We start from the raw sequence: 23,280 nt of genomic DNA, 5'->3' as shown, positions 1-23,280 counted from the left end.
AGATTCTCTGAAGTAAAAGTTCTATAGATCCCAGAGTAAACTTTTTGTTTGACACATGTGGCATAGATTTTCAGAAGATAAAGTATACAATTGTTCTTCAGAACATGATTTCTACAAGATAATCCACTAAAAAATTCCATGGTCAAATGACTTTGGAGAATGATGCATACCTGGAATTTCAAAATACCTAATGACATTTCAGAAACCGTAAGAAGCCTTGCTATAAAAAAACTTTTAATCTTTTTTAATTTAGCATTTTGTATTTGACACATTAAGCATTTCACAGGAGACATTTTGGGAGATGTTGGCAGACACAGCTAAGTCCAATACCCACTCAGCAACTTACTAGCTATGTGACCTAGCAAAAAACTTAATTTTGAGAGCCTCAGTTTTCTCATCTATAAAATGGGGACAAAAATACTACTACAAATGCCTTGCATAGTAAATGTTAATTATTTTCTTTTTAATTATAAAAAGTTTTCGTCTTTGCAATTTGTTTGCTTTTATGTTTGACCATCAAATTCCTTCTTTTTGACAACTTTCTGATATGCTAGTTTGAGCTTGTTGGTCTGAAATATAGAATTCCTTTTCTATAACACACCATATACAAACATCTGACTGAGAGGAGTAAAATGTAACTACTTTTTACTTAACCTTTTATAGTATGAAAAAACTTTCTTGGGCACTATTTCCTTTTGTCCTCATATACACACTGTGATTGAAACTGATGTTATTCCTTTTTTATTAATGAAGAAACTAGGCCTCTGAAAAGTTAAGGTCAAGGCCGTAATGCATATGTCAAAGCCAATCCTTGAAGTTTTCTGAGTCTCGTTCGATTCTACCTCCTAGGATATATAGTAAAAGCAGAATGGGGAATGTCATATGCCAGGCTGACAGTAATACCACCAAGAAACTAACTCTCTAATGGAAGAGATTATACTCATGAAAAATGCAATAAACTTTCTTTTGTAAAATATATAATTATACACACATATATCACTATTGTATAAAATAAAACAATGTGCAGACATTATATACCTTTTAAAATATTTTTTTATTTTTCAGTTATAGTTGGCATACAATATTATATTGTTTCAGGTTTGTAGCACAGTGATTAGACATTTACATAACTTACAAAGTGATCCCCCCAACAAGTCTAGTCCCCATCTGACACCATACATAGTTATTACCATGTCATTGACTATATTCCTCATGCTATACTTTACATCCCATGACTATTTTGTAACTACTAATTTTTACTTCTTAATCCCTTCACCTTTTTCATTCCCCCCCAACCTCCTCTCTCAGCTGGCAACCATCAAAATGTGTTCTGTATCTATGAGTTTGTTTCTGTTTTGTTTGTTTGTTTATTTCATGTTTCAGAGTCCACATATAAGTGAAATCATATGGCATTTGTCTTTCTCTGTCTGACTTATTCCACTCAGCACAATACCCTCTAGGTCCATCCATGCTGTTGTAGATTGCAAACATTTCTTTTTTTTTTTTTAAGATTTTTATTAAAATATAGCTAACATACAATATTATATTAGTTTCAGGTATATAACATAGTCATTCGACGTTTATATACCTAAAGAAGTGATCACCATACAAGTCCAGCAACGATCTGACACTTTACCATGCTATCACAATATTATTGACTATATTACCTATGCTGTACATTATATCCCCACGACCCATTTATTTTGTACCTGGAAATTTGAACCTCCCACTCTCCCCACACTCCTTCTCCCCTTTTTAATTTTTGATTACAGTTGACAGGTGTACAGCGTAGTGGTTAGATGTTTATATAATTTAAGAAACGATCCCCCATTTTCCATCATTATTTCTTCAAATAGGTTTTCAATTTCTTGCTCTGTCTCTTTTCCTTCTGGGACCCCTATGATGCTTGATGTTGTCCCAGAGGCCCTTTAAACTATCCTCATTTTTTTTTTTTTTTTTGGATTCTTTTCACTTTTTGCTGTCCTGTTTGGGTGTTTTCTGCTACCTTCTCTTCCAAATCACTGATTTGAACCTCTGCTTCATCTTATCTACTGTTGATTCCCTGTAAAATGGGGGGTTCCTGTAATGTATTCTTTATTGCAGTTATTGTATTCTTCATTTCTGACCGGTTCTTTTTTTCATGTTTTCTATATCCATTTTTATGTTTCCTATCTCTTTCTTGAAGTTCTCACTGAGATCACTGAGCATCCTTATAACCAGTGTGTTGAACTCTGCATCTGGTAAATTGCTTATCTTTATTTTGTTTAGTTTGTTCTCTAGAGTTTTGTTCTGTTCTTTTATTTGGGAAATGTTTCTTTGACTTCCCATTTTGGCTGCCTCCCTGCTATGACTCCCCGTCTTTGTAGTGACCTTATGTAGTAGGTGTCCTGTGGGGCCCAGTGATACAGTCTCCCTGGTAACCAGAGCCGGGTGCTCCAGGTATGTCCTTTGTGTGACTTGTGTGTGCCTTCCTGTTGTAGTTGAGCCTTGGTTGTTGTTTGCATGTCAATGGAAGGGACTGACCCTTGGGCTGCTTGGTTGTGAGGACTGGCTGTGATTATAGTGGAGGAGCTATTGTACAGGGGCTAACCCTATGGAGCAGGATATGCTTTAGCAGGGTTCTGGTGCCTGCCCAGTGTGCCCTTTGGGTGTGTCATCTATGGAGGTGTCCTGGTGGTGCTCTGGCATGGTCCAAAGCTGGCCGTTGGGTGTGCTGGCTCTGTGGCCTCCTGGCAGGGGCCCTGCTACATGCCAGGTTTAACCTTTGCCTGTGCCCTACCTGGGGCCACTTGGTCTGAGCCACAAAGTGATTTACAGATGTCTCCTACCTGCACTGGGCTTGGAATTGCCTGGAGAGGCTAGACTGTGAACCAAGGGCAAGTGCCACTAGTGCTGTACTTTGGGCTGCTTAGCAAGAGGCACAGGGCTTGCCAAGGCCAGACGCTGATTGTTTGGTATTTGTGAACCTTTGAGAGCATTTAGGAAATTCTGTAGCATGAGCAAAGACAGGCAATTTGTATGGAAAAGCCACTGGAAGCTGCTTGAGTGGGCCTATCAGTTGGATGGGATGGGATTTCAGGGAATCACCAGAATGGGGCAAATGGTGTTAGCCAGGTTGATGGAGACTCAGATATGGTGCCCACCGGAGTCTGCATGCTTGGAGCGGGGAGGACTCATCCAAGAAACAATGGCTTCTGCCACCACTTCTGTCTGGGAGAAAACTGCCCCTCCAGCCCTTGCCCTGAAGCCAGACAATTCAGTTCCTTTCCGTATGTCTGTGGCACTTTTGAGCTGCTGCCCCAGCACTGGAGCTCAGAGCGAGTGAATCCGTCAGCGAGTAAGTCCATGTGTGGGCCCCTTAAGAGAAAAGCCTGGGACTCCAGCCACACTTCGTCTCACTCAGCTACAGTCTCTGCTGGTTTTAACAGCCAGGAATTGTGGGGATTTCTCTTCCTGGCACTGGAACTTTGAGCTGGGGAGCCGGGTGTGTGGTTGGGACACCTTGCTCCTCAGGGGGTCCTCTGCAGCTGACATATCCCTCTCTATTTTTAACCTCCACAGGTGGATGTGAGACTAGCCTGTTCTTCATCTCCACCCCTCCTAGGAGTCTCAAGTTAGCTTCTTCTGCATACCCTTAGTTATAGGACTTCTGTTCAACTAGACTTCAAGTGATTCTCTATGATGGTTGTTCTGTAGTTTAGTTGTAATTTTGATGTGGTTGTAAGGAAGCAAGCACAACATTTATCTCTTCCACCATCCTTTTTTTAATTTAATTTTTTATTGGGGAATATTGGGGAACAGTGTGTTTCTCTAGGGCCCATCAGCTCTAAGTCATTGTCCTTCGATCTAGCTGAGGAGGGCACAGCCCAGCTCCAAGTCCAGTTGCCATTTTCAATCTTAAGTTGCAGGGGGCACAGCCCTCCATCATATGTGGGAATTGAACTGGCAACCTTGTTATTGAGAGCTTGTCCTCTAATCAACTGAGCCATCGGTTGCCCCTCCTCCACCATCATGACCAGAAAAATAGGACTCTCAAATATATATCTTTGACTATATCTGGTGCTTTGGCTAGCACCAAAATTCATTGTGTTCCTTGAGAATGCTGACTCTGGGAACAAGCATTATATGGGACCAGAGAGAATCCCATTGTAGTTTCAAAATCCTCCACTAAGCCTGTTCCTGGGGGCACAGTTAGTTTGTTTGTTTGTAGATTGAAACCCCCACCACAACAAAGTGTTTATTCACTGTTCAATTTTACAGTAACTGTGACGATCATTGTAGAGATTGCTCCGGCCAATGATTTCAGCCCTGTATTTAAAGCTGCGCACTATTTGTTCTCTGTTCCGGAAACATCAGGAGGTAAGAGATCCCTTACTTCTATGGTGTTGAAGCATTCACAAGGGAACATCTAGCAGATCTCAAATGAGTGACCAATGGAAAACAGCATGTGAGCTGACAAAACACCAGCAGGTGAGGAAGCCATGTGGGGCTCCAGACCTTCAGAGAACTTTATTTTCATTGGCAACATCCTCAGTGTGTCATACTGATGGTTCCTCAAAGTCTCCCTCGAAATTTGATGTCAGATCTCAGATTTTTGTAAGGGACAGATACACATGATAATAGTTTTATTCTATTTCTCTTCCCGCTTGCCTCCAAATTAGGTCCAAGTGTAAAGAAGATAAGGACGATGTAGCCATGGTCTATGTAGTTTAAATCCCATGAACATCTAAGGTCAGATTTCAGGTCCAGAGTCAAGATCTTTGTCAAGGTCTTATTGGAGCCACAAATTAGATATGAATTAGGTCATATTTATTAGCATAAACCAAAGAACATTTGCTTTGGAAGAGAAAGCAGAATTAATACTTGTATGTTCTGTCATCCAAGAGAGGAACACATCCCTTCTTCAGCATCTCTGGAGTGGGTCTTCAAGACTCGGCTTGAATACTTCAAGGGATGAAGGAAAGCAATTTTGTGCTAGAGTCAAATCATACTGACTTACAAGAGCCAATTGTTACATTTTCAGGAATTTTATAACCCGATTATTAATAACTGGCATTAAAATAAAATTATATATAACTTAATTACATAAATTATATTAAAGACAAAGTTAATAAATACTCAAAACTCAGCACTTCTTGATTATATTAATACAATTTACTATTACCTATACCCTTGACGTTATTTATATCTATTGGATCTGCATGGTGAAATTCTGTATATATAATGGTTTGCTATTACACTTCTTTTCCCAACTTAGTATCATTATGTTGATAACTAAGAATTAGCAATGGTGGGACTATTTATACCATGAAAATAGGCAAAAACTGCACATCAGGGCTTGATTCATTATTATTTTTTGATTATTGTAACAAAAATTGAGGAAACATTTTTCTAGAAATCAAAAACTATTATCCTATTCAGCAAAGAAGTCATTCTCATCATTGATGAAGTAATGGAGCTCTGACATTGTTTCACTTTCACCTTACTCTTTAATATAAAGGAAAACATTAACTAATATTCATACTGGACCTACTTTTATTGTCAATTGCAATCATAGTATGGCTATGGATAGGAGAATTAGGCAAAAATCAATGAAAGAATTCTGGGAGAATCAATCGTTTATATGGAAATTCACAATAAAGAATATTGTATATTTTATTATTAGTAGTAAATTTTATGCTGTACATATTTTATATCAGTAAATTTATAATAAACGTGTATTTATGTAAACATATATTGACACACTCACACACATTCTGTTTTTTTTTGTTATTGTTTGTTTGTTTGTTTTAGAGAGTTGGTTGTTAATCATTTGCCAGTATATCACCAGGTGTAACGCACTACTTTAAATGAGTTTATTTCCTTGGCAGACAACTACATTAATTAGACAATTAGTCTGAGGAGAGATTAGTCAGTTAAAAACCCATGTGTTTGGATTTCAGTTCTTTGTTTGCCTCTCCATGCAGTTTTGGACAAGTTCGCAAAAATCTCTGTAAAATAAATGCACACCTATGATCCTAGTTCTGGAGCATACTACAGTTGAGTCTTACACAATATGACCAGACAATTCCAGAAAATTTGCATATAAATTGTATTATTGTAAACAGGATCCTGCTTCTCCCCTTAATGACTTTTTGTTATTATTTCACAAGCACTCAATATTGATTTCTGAGTAATCTTTTGTGGATAGAGCCTCATTACCACAATTTCTTTCCTCCCTTCATATTCTCCCAGTTCTCTGGTGATCTTTTAGCTCTAGGAAGTTCTAGAAGTAAACGAGCTTTGTGATGAGTCTTTATGCAGAAGTTAAATAGTTCACAACTTTCTAATTATCTCCTAGATTATAAAGTGTAAATATGGAGCAGAGGATCTGAACATTAACTTCAAGGGGCCCTGAGGGAAAAGACCCATCGCTGTCATCAGCTTATCAAAGGAATTCCAGGGCCCTTCAAAGTTAACGATAACCAGTCTAGATTTTAAAATAGAGACATTTTCTTAATAGACTTTGTTTTTTAGAGCAGTTTTAGGTTTACAGAAAAACTGAGAGAAAAGTACAGAGATTTCCCAGATACCCTCTGACCTACACTGACACATGATTATCATCCAAAGTCCACGTTATGGTTCATCCTTGGTGTTGTACATTCCACTCGTTGTGACAAATGTGTAATGACATGTATCTACCATTAGGGTGTCATTGAGAATAGTTTTTTTACCCTAAAAACCTTCTGTGCTTTGCCTATTCATCCTTCCCTTCTCCCCAACACCTAAAAACTCCACATCTTTTTACTCTCTCTATACTATTGCCTTTTGAGACTGGCAGTTTTTATTCGTTATTTATTTTTTAATTTAAATATGTCAATTATAGTTGACATGCAATATTATATTATTTTCAGGTGTACAGCATAGTGGTTAGACATTTATGTAATTTATAAAGTGATACCCCATCCCTGATAGAGACTGGCATTTTTTTTTAAATAGCATTTTATGGGAATCAAGTGTTTCATATCAGTTTCTTTTCCAACTATTTGAAGTTGTCCTAAAATGCATTCTATGTTTTGAATGTAGAACTCTCTAAATGTATTGAACACTTTTATGTTTTCTTAAGCAGAATTTAGTACCCTCTTGATGGCTTAAGAGAAGAACTTAGAATTTTCAATTACAGCACTGTTGATTTGGAACGGCTGGAAAGATTCAGCCTCTTTATTTTACTGTGAGAAAATTGGGACTTGGGAGAGAATTGGACCACAGAGCTAGTGAGTGGCAGAGACAGTGGCTAAATGAGACTTCCAAATCCCTGGTCCAGTTCTCTGTTTAGTGTTTCAGCTGCTTTTCTTGGATGGATTTTGATGACTGAAGTCACCAGAAGTGTAGAAACAAGTTCTGAGAATTCTTACAGAGAGATAAGTGGGTAATTTTTATGTGTATTATTCTCCAAATGACTGACTACCGACTGCTGTCCCAGAGGGAAGATTTCTAGGTCTTCATAAGGGAGCAACATGGTGTAGCAGGAAAAAAACACGAGCTTTGGAGTCAAATAGAATTGGATTCAAACTCTGTCTCTGCCACTGCTAGTCCAATGACCGTAGATAGGTCACATAACCTCTATGGGCCTTTGAGTTCTCATCTGCAGAATGGAGATTATAGTCACTATGTCACAGAGTTGAGATGAGGATTAAATGATAATTGTAGTTACGTAAACTACATGTTACATACTAACAAAAGCCATGATAGTATTGCCAATAATCATCATCATCATCACTAACATTTATTGAGTGCCGACAGTGTGCCACATTTTCCTTGCCAGTTTACCTTTCTCTCTCTCTCTCTCTCTCTCTCTCTCTCTCTCACTCTCTTTCTCCTTCCTTCCTTCCTTCCTTCCTTCCTTCCTTCCTTCCTTCCTTCCTTCCTTCCTTCCCTCCCTCTTTCCTTCCTTCCTTCTTTCTTTCCACCATCCCTTTATCTCCCTTACCAGAGTACATAAACTCAATGAAATTAAGCGAGAGTTGGTGTTTTGAGACAATACCCACCAGAGGAGATACAATCTTCTTCACAACTTGGTGGCAATTTGCTTTAAAGGAGGAAACTGGAAAGTTGAAACTACTCTGAAAACAAAGTCTCCTCAGAACATCAAACATTCAGCCTACAGACCTTGAGGGCATTAGAAAATCCATTAATGTGGAAGTCTTTTCACACTGTGTTGATTAGGCAGAAGGTTCCAGTGTGCCTGGAGGACTGCACGAGGTTGTTTTTTCTAGCAAAATCATGGGAATCTATAATCGTTAAAGTAAAAACAAACTTTTTATGATGTTATGTGATGAGTAACTGAATCTCTTATTGACAAAAAGCTTCTGGAGGGAGGTAGGAATAGGCAAAAACAATTGTTTTACCAGAAATGATTTAGAAGAAAACACATGAAAAATAAATCACTGTGTTGCAAGTTACAAGGGAAAACATTTAATTTCCAATAATTTTTGATAAGGAAGTTTGGCAGAGTTGCCAAGTTTCATAATTACTCTATTTTAAACTTTAGCTAAAGATGCTCAAGACAGCTTTTAGTTTTATTGAAAGGATAATTTTATACCTACAGAAGAGTAAGCTTCCCATTGTACTTAACCAGTGTTAAATGACACCATCTTTGCCCAGGACTGTATGATAGAGATGGCAATTTTACTCTTAATCTATTTTATGTGTCAACTTATCAGTTGTTACAGCTTTCTCTTAATAAATCTGCCTTCTCACAAGCAATAGGTTGGACTCTGCATGCTCTGGATTTGTCATAATGAAATATTATTTTTTTCCACAGATGTGTTTTCTCTGTTCTGAGTATTATGAGTTGTGTTCATTGCCTGCTTCATAACTCATTATAGGGACTGATGAACATTGGTAAAAGAAAGATGCAAATTGAGAAAGAAATCCTGTGAGGTTGAAGTTGGTGGTGTCCCCATGAAATGGTTTCTTCACTGTAATTTTTCATTCTTGATTATCAGCAACCAAAATGTCCTATACACATGTTAGCGAGCCTAGTCACTGAGAGGTGGTATTTCACTAACTGAAGGAGGTATGGTATTTGCCATGCAGTTTATAATCCATGCAGAAAATGATTGGAGGGTAAGCCTGTTATATCAGTTATCTATAACTATAAGTATGCTGTGTAATAAAACCCACAAAAATGAGAGCAATACGACAATAAACATTTAGCCTGTGAGTCTGAGAATTGTCTGGACCATCTGTACGGTTTTGGCTGGGATTGCTCAAAGTTGTGGAAATTGGCTGGCTTTTTGCTGATCTAGTCCGGCTTTAGCTGGGCTAACTGAATGATTTGGCTCCTCTCTCATCCTGCAACAGGATAGTCTGTCAGTCTAACAACAACTGTAGTCTGTCAGTCTGACAACAGAGCATGTTGTCAGGACAGAGTAAGAAGTGCAGGAGTAAGGCAAGCCTATCACACAAGTGCTTTTCAGGCTTCTGCTTGAGGCAGGTTTGCTAATATCCCACTGGTCAAAAGAAGTCACGTGGGAGGGCAAAGTGCATGATCATGGGAAGGGTAAAGAATTTGGATCTATTAATGCAATCAATCTACCAGACCCATCTTTCCTCTGAAAGATTATTTTGGGGAACTACATACTGAAATGATAGGAGAGACATTAAAAAAAAAAAGTGGGCTCTAGATTTAGCAGACAAAGACTTGTTGACTGTCATTACCAGCTTTGTGACCTTGGGCAAGTTACTTAAGACCACTGGACTATGTTTTCCTTATCTGTAAAATGGGGACAGTAATAGCACATGTATCATAGGGCTGTTGAGAAAATTCAATGAGACAATATGTCCAAATAATAGCTAATTCTTGTATGGCATTTACTATATACCAGGAACTATTCTAAATGATTTATATATTTTAATTCACTCAATCCTGACAATAACTCTGTATGATAGCTACTGTTATTATTCCTCATTTTCAGATAATGAATGTGAGACCCAGAGAGGTTACAGAATTTCCAATGAGTTACAGCTGGCAGAACTGAAATTTGGAACCTAGGCAGTCTGGTTCTGGAGTCTGTACAGTGAACCATTATCGGATGCTAATCTTAGTATAATGCCTAGCAGAAAATAAGCATGCAATGCATGTAAGCTAATTATTATTATTATAAAGTTTTGTTAACTCATATCATTAGATTCATGCCATGTCGTTTAAATTGGAAGAGGACTGTAAATCTACCCTCCATCACGTAGAGTTTGGCTTTTTAAGCATATGTCATTGCCCAAAAATATTCAGGTTGATCCTTCAAGAAACTATGATGCCATTTGGAAGGCAAAGACATGTTAAGCTTTTAAAAGCAGTGTATCTCCAAAGCAAGAATGAACCATACTAAATGTTATTGCAGCTTTCTACAAAGTTGGAAGAGTGACTGCCATTGATGAAGACCACCCACCAAACTGTGTGACATACAAAATAACCAGTGGAGATTTTCAAGTTGTACAAAGATTCTGGATTCACCCTCTCTCTGGAGTGATTGAACTCACCACACAGCCAGACTACGAGACCGTGAAGCAGTATAACCTCACCGTGGAAGGTGTGGACTGTGACAGATTTCACCCTCGCACAGCGATGACCATGGTAAGTAGACAGCCTCAGAGATGATCTAAGGTCTAAGTTATTACAATCGAAATGGTCAAAGAAAAACCATGATAAATGGTCAAATATTAGCAACAATAATTCTCATGAGATTAAAAAAATGGTAATAATTGCAAATATGCATCTAGCACTATCATGTGCCAACTCCTGTCGCTGGCACATTTTATATGCTGATGAAGTTAATCTCTACATTTAATCTTCATGGTAGGCAGTATTATCATCGTTTCCACTCTACAGATGAGGAAATTCAGGCACAAAGTTTAGGAAGTTACTCAGCATTTGTAGAACTGGACTCCAGCCCAGGCTGCCTGTCATTGAGAGGTGATGTTTACAGTGACGGTAGTTAACTAATGTGCATTCTTTTGGCATCACAGTGGGGAAAGTGTGGGCCTCTAAATTATTTTAGCAACATCAAAGGACTCTTGACAAATATCAAGAGTGAATACTGTTGTGTTGATGATATGGTTCTACGAGATTTTGTCACTGGAGAAAAGATAGAAGTAGAATTGAAAAAATTTTAAGGTCCCCATCTGGCCTGTGCATTTCCTTTTGCTGTACAGAGCCCCCTGGCTTGCTACTGCTGTGGTGATTAGGTTTTCTGATTGTGTCCTTGCGAGGGAAATGTCAGGCCCACTCACATCAACAGTTAGAATGACTTTCACAGGGACTGCTCTCTCATGTGGACAGGATTATGCGGCTTGGTTGTCTCAGGAAGATACCTATGAAAGTGATGTTTACACCTAGGTACCTGTGGCAGCTTTGCCTATAGACATTTATCAACTCCCCAAATAGTGTAGGATGATACAACTTGCAACAATTATCATTCACTTAATACAATTGAGATGAGAGCAGAGAAAAAAAAAAGCGATTTGAAGTGACTGCTTTTGTAAAAAGAATTTATATTTTAGCTATAGACAAAGCAGGAACTTTTTTGTTCCATCTTTCTTAATTAAAAAAATTTGTAATTAAGGTATAATTGACATATAACATCATGTTAGTTTTAGTTGTACAATATAATGATTCAATATTTGTGCACATTGCAAAATGACCACCACAACAAGTGTATTTAACATCTGTCACTTTACATAGTTACAAAATTTCCCTCTTTCTTTTAACAAATATTTATTGAGTATTTACTCTGTGCACAACATCTGAGGTTACAAAGAAGTGTAGGACACCACATATGCCTTTAGGGGGCTTAAGTTTTTTAACACAGAAAAAGTTAAACAGTATATAGCAAGTAAATTGATGAGAGAGATAAATGTGACACTTCAGGTTCAGAAAAGGGAGATAGGTCTTTAGACTCCAAAGTTTAGAAATCAGTCATCATCATCGTCGTCACCCCCTCCATCATTACCATCCACCCTTTATTGAGACCCCAGTAAAGACCAAGTACCATGATGTCTCATTTCGTCTTCAATCCCATCCCATGAGGTAGTTACTGATACTCTATTTTATAGGTAGAAGAATTTCACTTCCAAGGCTTAGAATTTAAGTAACTGACCCAAGTTTACTCAGCTAGAACGAAGAAAAAGAATTAATTCTGAGTACTTAATCACTATCACATACCTTAAATTATCTCTCTAATCCATCAGCAAATTCAAAGTTGTCTCTACTTTGAAAATGTACTGTATTTTGCCGTGTATAATGTGCACCCAAGTTTCTGGACCAAACTTTCAGGTAAAAAATGTTTTTTGTTTTAATATTTTAATTCAAATTTTTATTTGTTTACATTTAGGTACTTGGGTTTTGTATTAAAAAGGAATTTTAGCATTCATTTTTTAAACATATTATGATACAATAAATTTTGTGTAACAAATAACTACAAAACACAAGAACAGATACAAGGTACAAAAATTTTTATGTGCCAATAACAAATTTATGATATTTACCCATCATAGAAGGCCAAGAACTCCTCGACGTTGCAAGTTTGTCGTAAGTTCAGCAAAACTGATGATCGTATTCCAGGGTATTATTTTGCATACAGATGTCGTTATTGATTTCTAAAGTTACACTTTTAATTCATAAGCATAAATAAAAGAATTAAAACACTTATATAGATATAGAATTAGTACTGCCCCATGTATAATGCGCATCCTCATTTTTCCCTCTCAAATTTGGGCAAAAAGGTGCACATTATACACGGCAAAATATGGTATCTTAAATCCTCCACCTCTCACCCACTCACTGCGAACACCCTCGGTGTGCCACCATCGTCCCTTGGTCTTGTGCAGCAGCCTCCTGACTAGAATCCCCACTTCCACTTGTGCCCTTTACAATCTACTCTTCACACAGTAGCCTGAGTGAATCTTTAAAAAGTCAACTCACCCTAATCTTCAAAGCTCTCCAATGGCTTCCCATCGCACTTAGCATACGATTTAATGTCCTTTCTAAGGTCTGCAGTGCGGTGTGATGTGGACCCTGGCGGCCTCTTTGTCTTCACTTTATAGCTCTCTCCCTTTTACTTCAATCCAGCCACATAAACTTGCTGTTTCTTCAACGAGTTCAGGAATGTTCGCACCTCACAGCCTTTGCCCAAAGCTGTAATGCTTGCCCTCCACAAAGGCACATGACTACATGCTCACTTTAGTCATATTTCTGCACAGAAGAAACCTGCTCGCAGAGATCTTTTCTGCTGTGTGATGGTGGAGTTTTGAAGCAATCCATGTGTTCATCATTTGAAGATTGAATAAGCAATATACAGTAGCTGCATATGATGGAATAGTAAGAATCAAGAATATATAAAAAGGGAGTTTTCCAAACAGCAACATGGAAAAAGAAAGAAAATATGGTGTTTTGTGAGAAGAGTAGGAAACAGGAAGTAGCACGATATCATTTAGGCAAATCAAAACCACATGACCAAATACTACATATTCTGTGAGGATACATACTTGATTGATGGCATATATCAAACATGAAGGAGGAGAAAGAAAATAGGAGAGTAAGTAAAAAAAAAAAAAAAATAGCCCTTCTCTGAACACTCTATTAAAAGAGTTCTATCAGCTATTCTCTATCTCCTTTACCTACAGAGCACCAATTTCCGTATGGCGTTGCCTAATATATTTGTGGATTTGTTTATTGCTTTACCTCCTTCTTTAGAATATAAATTGCAGTAGGTCACGGACTTTGGTTTACCAGAGTATCTTCTGTGTCTAGGTCGGTGCTTAGCCGGAGTAAGGGTTCAATATACATTATTCAAATGGATGAATCTATCCCCCAACAGTCCCAAGAAGGGAGGGATTGAGATCCTTTTACAGACAAGGAAAGCAGGATTAAGTCCTTGTATCAAATAAAGGATCTGGCAAGTGGAAGGCCCCCCCCCCCAATTTTTTTTAATGTGAAGCTTTTTAAAATTATAGTTGACATACAATATTATATTAGTTCCAGGTGTACAACAGTGATTTGACAATAGCTTATGAAATAATCACCACAAGAAGTTTAGTAACTATGTGTCACTGCACAAAGTTGTTGGGATATTGACTGTATTCCTTATGCTGTACATTACACCCCATGAATTATTTATGTTATAAATATAAGTTTGCACCTCTTAATGCCATTCACTTTTTTTTCCATTCCACCCACTGCACAGCCTCTGGCAACTATCAGTTTTTTCTCTGTATCTATGAGTCTATTTATTTTGTTTTGCTTGTTCATTTGTTTAGTTTAAATTCCACATATAAGTGTAAAGAATACAGTATTTGTCTTTCTATGATGTATTTCACATAGCATAATATCCTCCTGGTCCATCCATGTTGTCACAAATAGCAAGATTTCATTTTTTTTATGGCTGAGTAATATTTCATTGTATGTATACATATATATGTATGTGTATATGTATATATAGATATATAAATAGAACTAGATATGGATAGATAGAAAGAAAGAAAGTAAGAAAGCAAGAAAGAAAGGAAGATAGATAGATAGATAAGATAGATAGATAGATATCTTCTTTACCTATTCATCTATCAATGGACACTGAGGTTGCTTCCATATCATGGCTATTATAAGTAATACTGCAATGAATGTAAGGGTGAATATATATTTTTGAATTAGTATTTTCATTGTCTTAGGATAAATGCCCAGAACTGAAATTGCTGAATTGTATGGTAGTTCTATTTTTAATTTTTTGAGAACTGTCCATATTATTTTCCATAGTGGCTGTATCAATATACAATCCCACCAACAGTGCACAAGTGTTCCCTTTTTTCCACCTCCTTGCCAACACGTATCCCTTATCTTTTTTATTATAGCCATTCTGACAGGTGTGAGTTGATATCATTGTGGTTTTACCTGCATTTCCCTGATGATTAGTGAAGTTGAGCATCTTTTCATGTGTCTGTTCGCCATCTGCATGTCCTCTTTGGAGAAATGTCTATTCAGGTCTTCCATCCATTTTTGAATTGGATTATTTGCTTTTTTTGATTTTGAGTTGTATAAGTTTATATATTTTAGATATTAATTTCTTATCAGATATATCATTTGCAAATATCTTCCCCTGTTCAGTTGGTGACCTTTTTGTTTTGTTGATGGTTTCCTTCACTGTGCAAAAACTTTTTGGTCTAATGTAGTCCCATTTTTAAAAATTTTGTTGCCCTTGCCCAAGGAGACACATCCAAAAATATATTTCTAAGACTGATGTCAAAGAATTTACTGCCTATGTTTTCTTCTAGTTTTATGGTTTCCGGTCTTATATTTAAATCTTTAATCCATTTTGAGTTTATTTTTGTATATGGTGTAAGTAAGTGATCCAGGTTTTCTAACACCATTTATTGAAGACTTATCCCCATTGTATATTCTTGCGTACTTTGTTGTAAATTTAATTAATTATTTAAGTGTGGGTTTATTTCTAGGCTCTCTATTTTGTTTGATTGATCTATGTGTGTTTTTGTGCCAGTATCATACTATTTTGATTACTAAAGCTTTGTAGGATAGTTTGAAATCAGGCAGAGTGAGGTCTCCATCTTCAGTTTCATTTACTTCTGCTCTGGTTTTTATTATTTCCTTCCTTCTGCTAACTTAGGTCTTTGTTTGTTTTTCTTTTTCTAGTTCCTTTAGGTGTAATATTAGATTATTTGAGATTTTTCTTGTTTCTTTTGGTAGGTCTCTATTGCTATAAATTCCCTTTTTAAAAAGTCTTTTGCTGTGTTCCACAGATTTTGTAATGTTTCCATTTTCACTTATCTAACATTTGTGTTTTTGTGTTCCTCTTATAACTGATTTCTGGTTTCATATTATTGTGGTTAGAAAATATGCTTGCTATGATTTCAATTTTCTTAAATTTATTGAGACTTGTTGTGTGGCTTAACATGTGATACATCCTGGAAAATGTTCATGTGCACTTGAAAACAATGTGTATTGTACTGTTTTTGCATGGAATATTCTGTACATATCTATTAAGTCCGTCTAGTCTAATATGTTGCTTAAAGCCAATGTTTCCTTGCTGATTTTGTCTGGATAACCTATCCATTGATGTAAATGGGTATTTGAGTCCCCTACTACTATTGTATTACTGTCAGTCTCTCCATTTATGTGTCAATATTTGCTGTATGTATTTAAGTGCTCCTATGTTGGGTGCATGGATGTTTACAAGTGTTATATCATCTTGTTGGATTGATCCCTTTATCATTATGTCTTACCCTTGCCTCTTGTCATAGTCTTTGTTTTAAAGTCTAGTTTGTCTAAGTATTGCTACCTTAGCTTTCTTTTCATTTCCATTTGCATAGACTATCTTTTTCCATCCCTTCACTTTCAGTCTGTGTGTCTTTAGAGCTAAAATGAGTCTCTTGTAGGCTGCTATGTGGGTCTTTTTTTTTTTTTTAATCCATTCAGCCACCCTATGTATTTTCAATGGAGCACTCAGTCCATTTACGATTAAAGTAATTATTGATATTTTCTTTCATACTGGCTTTACAAATGTTGGTCTACTGCCTTTACTATATATGTTTGCCTTTACTAGTGAGATGTTTTTCTTTTATATATTTTCTTATTTCTAGTTTTAGCCTTTTCTTTTCTGCTTAAAGAATTCCCTTTAACATTTCTTGTAATGCTGGTTTAGTGGTGATGAATTATTTTAGCTTTTGTTTGTTGGGAATCTATCCCTCAATGCTGAATGAAAACATTGCTGGGTAGAGTATTTTTAGTTGTAGGTTTTCTCTTTTCATCACGTTGAATATATCAGGTCACTCTCTTCTAGCCAGCAAAGTTTCTGCTGAAAAATCAGTTGATATAGTCTTATGGGGGTTCCCTTGTACGTAACTAGTTGTTTTTCTCTTGTTGCTTTTAAGATTCTCTATCTTTAAATTTTGACATTTTAATTATTATGTGCCTTGGCATGGTTCTCTTTGGGTTCACCTTGTTTGGGACTCTCCTTGCTTCCTGGATATGGATGTCTGTTTCCTTCACCAGGTTAGGGAAGTTTCCAGCCATCATTTCTTCAAATAGGTTTTCTGTCCCTTTCTCTCTCTCTTCTCTTTCTGGGACCCCTATGATGTGAATGTTAATATGCTTGATGTTGTCCCAGAGTTCCCTTACGCTATCCTCATCCTTTGAAATTCTTTGTTCAATTTGCTCTTCCAATTGGGTGATTTCCACTATCATGTCTTTCTAATGGCTGATAAATGTATCAGCCTGACCTGCTGTTGATTCCCTCTAGTGTATTTTTCATTTCAGTTATAGTCTTCAGTTCTGATTGTTTCTTTTTTACATTGTTTACCTCTTTGTTGAAGTTCTCATTGAGTTGACCCACTGTTCTGCAAAGATTAATGAGCATCTTTATGACTGTTACTTTGAACTCTTTATCTGGTCGACAGCTTATTTCCGTTTCATTTAGTTCTTTTTCCAGGGTTTGGTCTTGCTTTGTGTGTCTGTGTGTGTGTCTTCTCATTTTTCTTGTTTGTTTCTATGCATTAGGTAGATCAGCTACGTCTCCTGGTCTTGAAAAAATGCCTTATGTGGAGGTGTTTTATGATGTGCAGTGGTGCAATCCCCCCTAGTCACCAGAATCAGGTGCTCCAGAGGTGTTCCCTGTGTGGACAAGTGTAGCCTCCTGTTATAGCTGGGCCACAACTTCTATGGACACACTGGCAGGCGAGGATGGTCCCTGGCTGTGAGGCCTGGCCACAACTATTGTGGGTATACTAGCGTGCAGGACAGCCCTCTCACCACCCCCCCGCCCCCCACCTTGGTGCAGCTGGCTGGTGGGTTTGACTGCAATTGCTGCTGGTCATCTGGTGTGCAGAATGGGCCTCTGGTGTGGCTGGCTGCAAGGTGAAACTGTTGCAAACACACTGCTGTGTGCTGTTGCTGACTGAGGCTACCAACCAGGTTTGGCAAGGCAGGAGCCACGTTGAGGAGATACCAGTGATGGTTGAGGCTACCCACCAGATGTGGCAGGGCAGGAGCCGTGTTAGAGGGATGCCAGCTGGGGTGGGTCCTCAGAGAAATACCACTGTGGGGTGAACAGTGTTAGCAAGGTTAATGAAGACTGTCAGAAATGGTACCTTCCAGTGTCAGACCAGATAGGTAGAAGGAGAGTAAAGAAAGGAAAACAACATGGTACCCACCAGCATGTCTGTCCCTGGAGAAAGTTTGAACAGATCCATACACCCCCAGCACACACTCTAAAATTAGTCAATGTATCACCTTCACATATAACCCAGGTGCTTTTCAAACTGCTGCCTATGCACTGGGACTCGGAAAGTGCATGACCTTGGTTTCCTGCAGCCCTTTGGCTCTCCCAAATGTAAGTCCTGCTGGTTTTCAAAGCCAGATGTTATGGGGCTCCTCTTCCCAGTGCAGGTCCCCCAGGCTGGGGCTCAGACCTAACGCTTTTCTGGGGAGGGGGGGAGGCTCTAAGGCTGTGATATTTCTCCCACTGTGGGTCACCACATGAGGCATGGGGGGCAGGGTGGGTCCTGACAAGACTGAATCTCTACCCCCCTATCCATCTTAATGTGGCTTTTTCTTTATAACCTTAGCTGCAGAAAATCTGTTCTGCTAGTCTTCAGGTCACTCTCAGAGAAAGCTGTTTTATACGTAGTTGTAGTTTTGGAGTCAATGACAGGAGGTGAACTCAGGATCTTCCTACTCTGCCATCTTCAACCAGAAGTAGGAGTTTCACTCTTGAATGATAATTTAGCTTGTCCATGAAATTTTGTTTCTTGCAGTCGGTGCACTGTCCCCACAACAAATGTGTGTCCAGATCATCATGTCACTGCCCCCCAAAGTTTTAATAAAGGTTTCTAATCCCGAGTCCTGTGTTGTTTCCATTATATCATAGCAATCTCCCTAAAATCATATGAAAACACCTCACATATTAACAGAACAGATAGCTATATTCAGTCTATAGAAGTAGCATTAAAGAATAAATTATTCCCCAAGAATTTAGCTGTGTTGTTAAAACATTACAGAAACCACTTAAAAAAAAGATAATACTTGCAAATATGAGCACACCAGGGATTTTTCTGCAAATGTTGTTGAGAAAGTTATTACTCATCTAAAAGGTGGGCAGATAACCTTTCTAAGCTCACTGGCATTCAATCACTGACATTTAAAAATCCTTGATATTTTGATCTTTTTTCCATGTAAATCACACTTTCCTGGTTTATGCTATTTTAATTAAGGAAAGGTTGCTAACAGACCCTGATTCAGATCAGAGTATACATGGAGGTAATCATATTGTTACCAAAAAATACATTGTGCTTGAGAGAATAATGCAGAGGAAGCCCCTAAATTATGAAAGAGGAAGAAAACTCAGTATATACTTGTAGTTGCCATTAACTATAGATATTTTAAAAGTTTAAAGGATTACACTTTTTAGGTGAATCATTCTTCAGCTTTGCTTTTCTTATCATTTATGTAATTTGTGAGTTTTCCACAGGTTCTTCTAATGAGTCTGAAGCTCTCCCAAATCGCCACACTGAATGTGACAGTTGATCCAGGAATAATAAACCAATGGCCTAGTTGACTGACAGTCAGAGCCCAAGTCTGCAGGAACATTTCTTCAAACTCAAAATTCCAGACTTTTAATTTAATAATTCTAAATGATCTGTCTCTACCCAGATGCTTATTTCTGATTTTGTGTGTAAATAGTCACATGGCGTGGATGTAATGTTTGTTTCTCTGTGGTTGCTAACAGGTCACTGTTGACATTGAAGATGAGAATGATGAAACACCTGTCTGCATACCCTCTTTCTATAAGGCAGTCATTTTTGACAATGTTGTTGCTGGGACAAATGTCAATGGCTTCGAATTAAACTGCCATGACAGAGATTCACAAGATTTTGAAATGCGCTTTGAGATAGTTTCTGGTGGGTAATTTTATTATTTCTTTTGATCATGAGCCTGTGTTAAATTGACATTAGTTATGTGCTGTTCGACATGATATAAACTGAGAAATAACTATGTTTATAAAGGTTAAGCTATTTCATATTTATGGCATTAAGTTTCCTCAAGGAACTATTTTCACTTCCACATACCTAATCTAATTCCCCTTGTGGTGGAACTATCAGTGATTTCAAAGATACTTGACAATGAAGAGACTTTGGGCCTCCATGGGAAACACTGAATGTTAAGCTACAAGGAAACAAGTCTGCTGTCCTTGGTTCTGGCTGAAAACAACAGCCACCTTTCCAGGTGATAGGAATACAGATTCTCTAAGATAGATGTTTTCAGCTGTGTTATTATTGGATTCACAAAGATCCATATCCAATTTAGTCATCATCTTGTGACATAAGGAAGAAATTTATTGGAGACCACATATGTACTGAAAGATAGGTACACAGTAGCATACAAGACACATATGGATCTTATGTTCATGAAAATCATTGTTCGTTAAACTAGTAGTAACATCAACAATTATAAAATTATACAGTATGACAAGTTCTATTAAGGAAAACTACTAGGTATCATGAGACAGTAGATCAAGGAGAAAGACTTAAAGTATGGAGGTTAGTTTGTTGTCACGCATCTGAAAGAATGGGAGCGTGGACATCAGTACCCACGTTGCCAATTAACTTTAAAGACTAGTTCAGTGTCTGCTTCTCTTGCTAGATGATGAGCTTCATGCAGATGGGGACTGTGTGTGTTGTTTACAACAGTGTCTCCAGGGCCACTGAGACTTCACTTGAAACTTAGTAGGAGTTCAACAGATTTTCGTGGTCTGATTGGCCCATTTGCTATTGATCTAGACCAAGCTGAAGGGGGAAGTAAAAATTTTCTGAGTGGGAGATAAAGGAAGGGGAAGCAATAAAGCAGAATAATAGTTTGATAATAGTCTGATGCTTGTGGATCTTATATGAAGATCAAACTCATGATCTTAACCTTTAAAACATTTTTTTTCTAAACAACTGACTTTATTACTCATTTGATTTCAGTTTCATTATAAGCCTTGTATAGATATTATAATTCAGAGAACAATAGAAATTGTATTTATTTACATTTATTGTGTTTAAAACCAATGTTTGATAGCTTGAGAAAAACCTTTTACTACATCTGAACATAATTATAATTTTTAAATTATCCCTTTTGAAGGAAATGAGAACCATCATTTTGTATTTGACCCAACTCGAGGTTCAAATACTCCAAAATTAATTGTGAAGAACCCTTTTAACTTTGAATCTGGAGCTGAACTGCATCAGCAGTACCGTCTCGTGGTCCACATAATCGATGACAACCTGAGATACAGCCAAGCCACCAGGCCCAGGACGGGCACCGCTATTATAGATATTTATGTGATGAGGGTCAATACACCACCTCCTCCAACCACCAGTTCTGAAGTAAAGAGTTATGGAATTTAATTTGGGTCTCTGTGTGGGAATATTCGACTGGAAATTCAAGTTTCATCTAGAAAGGCTAACAGGCTATTTAGGGCATCACTTTCACCCATATACCTTTTCACTTGATCACTACCCCATCCACCCCCCAGGCCACATTTTAGAGTGTGCACCTGACAGTACAAATTGTGAGTACAAACTGTGGGTGAGAGAGATTTTGTGATAACTGCAGGTGGAGCACAGAATACCCCCAAGCAGCTAATTATGTCTGAATTCTCTGAAACTGCTGCCCACCAGAATATCCCACTCGTCAATGAAATCTATCAATTAAAAATCTCTGCAAATAACGGGCACTTTTAAACATTATTCTCTAGAGCTGTGTTCTTCATAGAATGGGCACCTACCATGTGCCAGGCTCTGTACCACATGGCTGCTATTCATCATGGCATCTAATTTTTGATCCAACCCTGTGAAGTTTAGCAGACCCTTTAGTATTTTGTTATTTCAAAAAGAGATAAGCAAAGCCTCTTCAGGACTCCAGAATGGCTTCTGAGTCACCCAAGGATAAAGTCTATTCAGTAGACTGTATGGTTAGTGTATTTTATTGTCTTCTACCCTTTGAAATAGAGTCATTTTTTATAACATGGATTATAAATCTTTCCAACAGAATATTTGATTTTCAAGAACATACTGTTCTCTCCAGCTGCACAAAAGAGTTTTTCTTATGTAGTGTAGATAATGAGGCATATAAGTCTAAAAGTACCTCAGATGCTATCTATTTCAACCCTTTGATTTTACAGATGAGAAAACTGAAGTCAAAGAGGAGAAATATTTTTGTCCAAGTTCACAGAGTGGTCATTGCATACAGTTCAAGTCATAAGTTCCTTAAATTGTTGCCTTTTCTAGGCTTGGACGTTCCTCAATATTACCTGTAGTATTTTCAAAAATCCATATGTCTGAGTCAATACCCCACTGTCTGTATAGGACCATGGCTCTATACTGATGCTACTATTTGTAAACAGATGCTCTCTGAAAACACAAATTAATGCTCTGTTTGCTTTGAAATAATATTTCCCAGCAAAGAAAAGGTCTGACTGTTGTGTACACAGCTATCAACACATACACATCCAGTGGCTGGTACATCCCTTTTATCTTCACTCTGATGGCTGTTTTCTTTGCCGGGTTGGTTTCCTGGGTATGTTTCCTGCTTTGGAGATATGGAAACACTATGGGATGCTGTCAGAAATTGGCCAAGGAATTTTCCAAGCCCAAACCCAAGTATGTGATTTTTCTTTCTAAGCTTCTGATATAAAGAGTTGAAATCAGTTGGGGTTTGCTGATCTCTCACTGATCTGCTTCTGCCTAAGTTTGCTTTTGAGGGGCACAGAGGAAAGTACTTGGGATACAAAACTCAGTGGTGCTTTTCACCATTACTCCAACCCTGCTCTATCTCATAAACAATTGGAGAGCTTTCTTTGAAAAACAGCAACATATCCTGGGGCTCTACCTTAGATTATCTGAAACAGATTTTCTGTGAGAATAGATGTTAAACAAATCAATTTGTGAGTAGCCAAATTGTTTGGCTTGTCATCAATTTGTGACAAGCCAAACAATTCACCATATTATTTTGATGAAAGCAGGGCATGGGTGGGTATTTTACAACCACCAGGGACTACCTTAGAGACAGATAATAAATCCAGGTACCTTCTCCATACTTGGTCTGAATTTATGTGAAGCTGGTTAGAGGAACAAAAGAAAAGGATAGAAAGCACAGCTGCTTTCATCGCCATCCAAAAATAGTTCTTCAGGGAGCAGAATATGACGGCCTCAAAAATAGAGTTGATTATGAATTTTTGTTAACTAAGTAAGGATAAT

General features: G+C 37.7%; 1 protein-coding gene across 1 annotated transcript in view; it reads left to right on the top strand.

The window, feature by feature from the left end:
* Positions 1 to 23,280, top strand: part of LOC109445755 (cadherin-related family member 3) — an 89,365-nt gene that overhangs the window by 58,792 nt on the left and 7,293 nt on the right. Inside the window, exons 11-15 of the mRNA XM_019728383.2 lie at positions 4,261 to 4,359; positions 10,383 to 10,615; positions 19,770 to 19,941; positions 21,164 to 21,408; positions 22,484 to 22,683. Of these exons, the coding sequence (XP_019583942.2) occupies positions 4,261 to 4,359; positions 10,383 to 10,615; positions 19,770 to 19,941; positions 21,164 to 21,408; positions 22,484 to 22,683 (949 nt within the window). The remainder of the gene's footprint in view (positions 1 to 4,260; positions 4,360 to 10,382; positions 10,616 to 19,769; positions 19,942 to 21,163; positions 21,409 to 22,483; positions 22,684 to 23,280) is intronic.

This window comes from Rhinolophus sinicus, linkage group LG10 (genome assembly GCF_036562045.2).
Source record: "Rhinolophus sinicus isolate RSC01 linkage group LG10, ASM3656204v1, whole genome shotgun sequence".
NCBI classification, from domain to species: Eukaryota; Metazoa; Chordata; class Mammalia; order Chiroptera; family Rhinolophidae; genus Rhinolophus; species Rhinolophus sinicus.
This window is presented reverse-complemented; position numbering and strand designations above follow the sequence as displayed.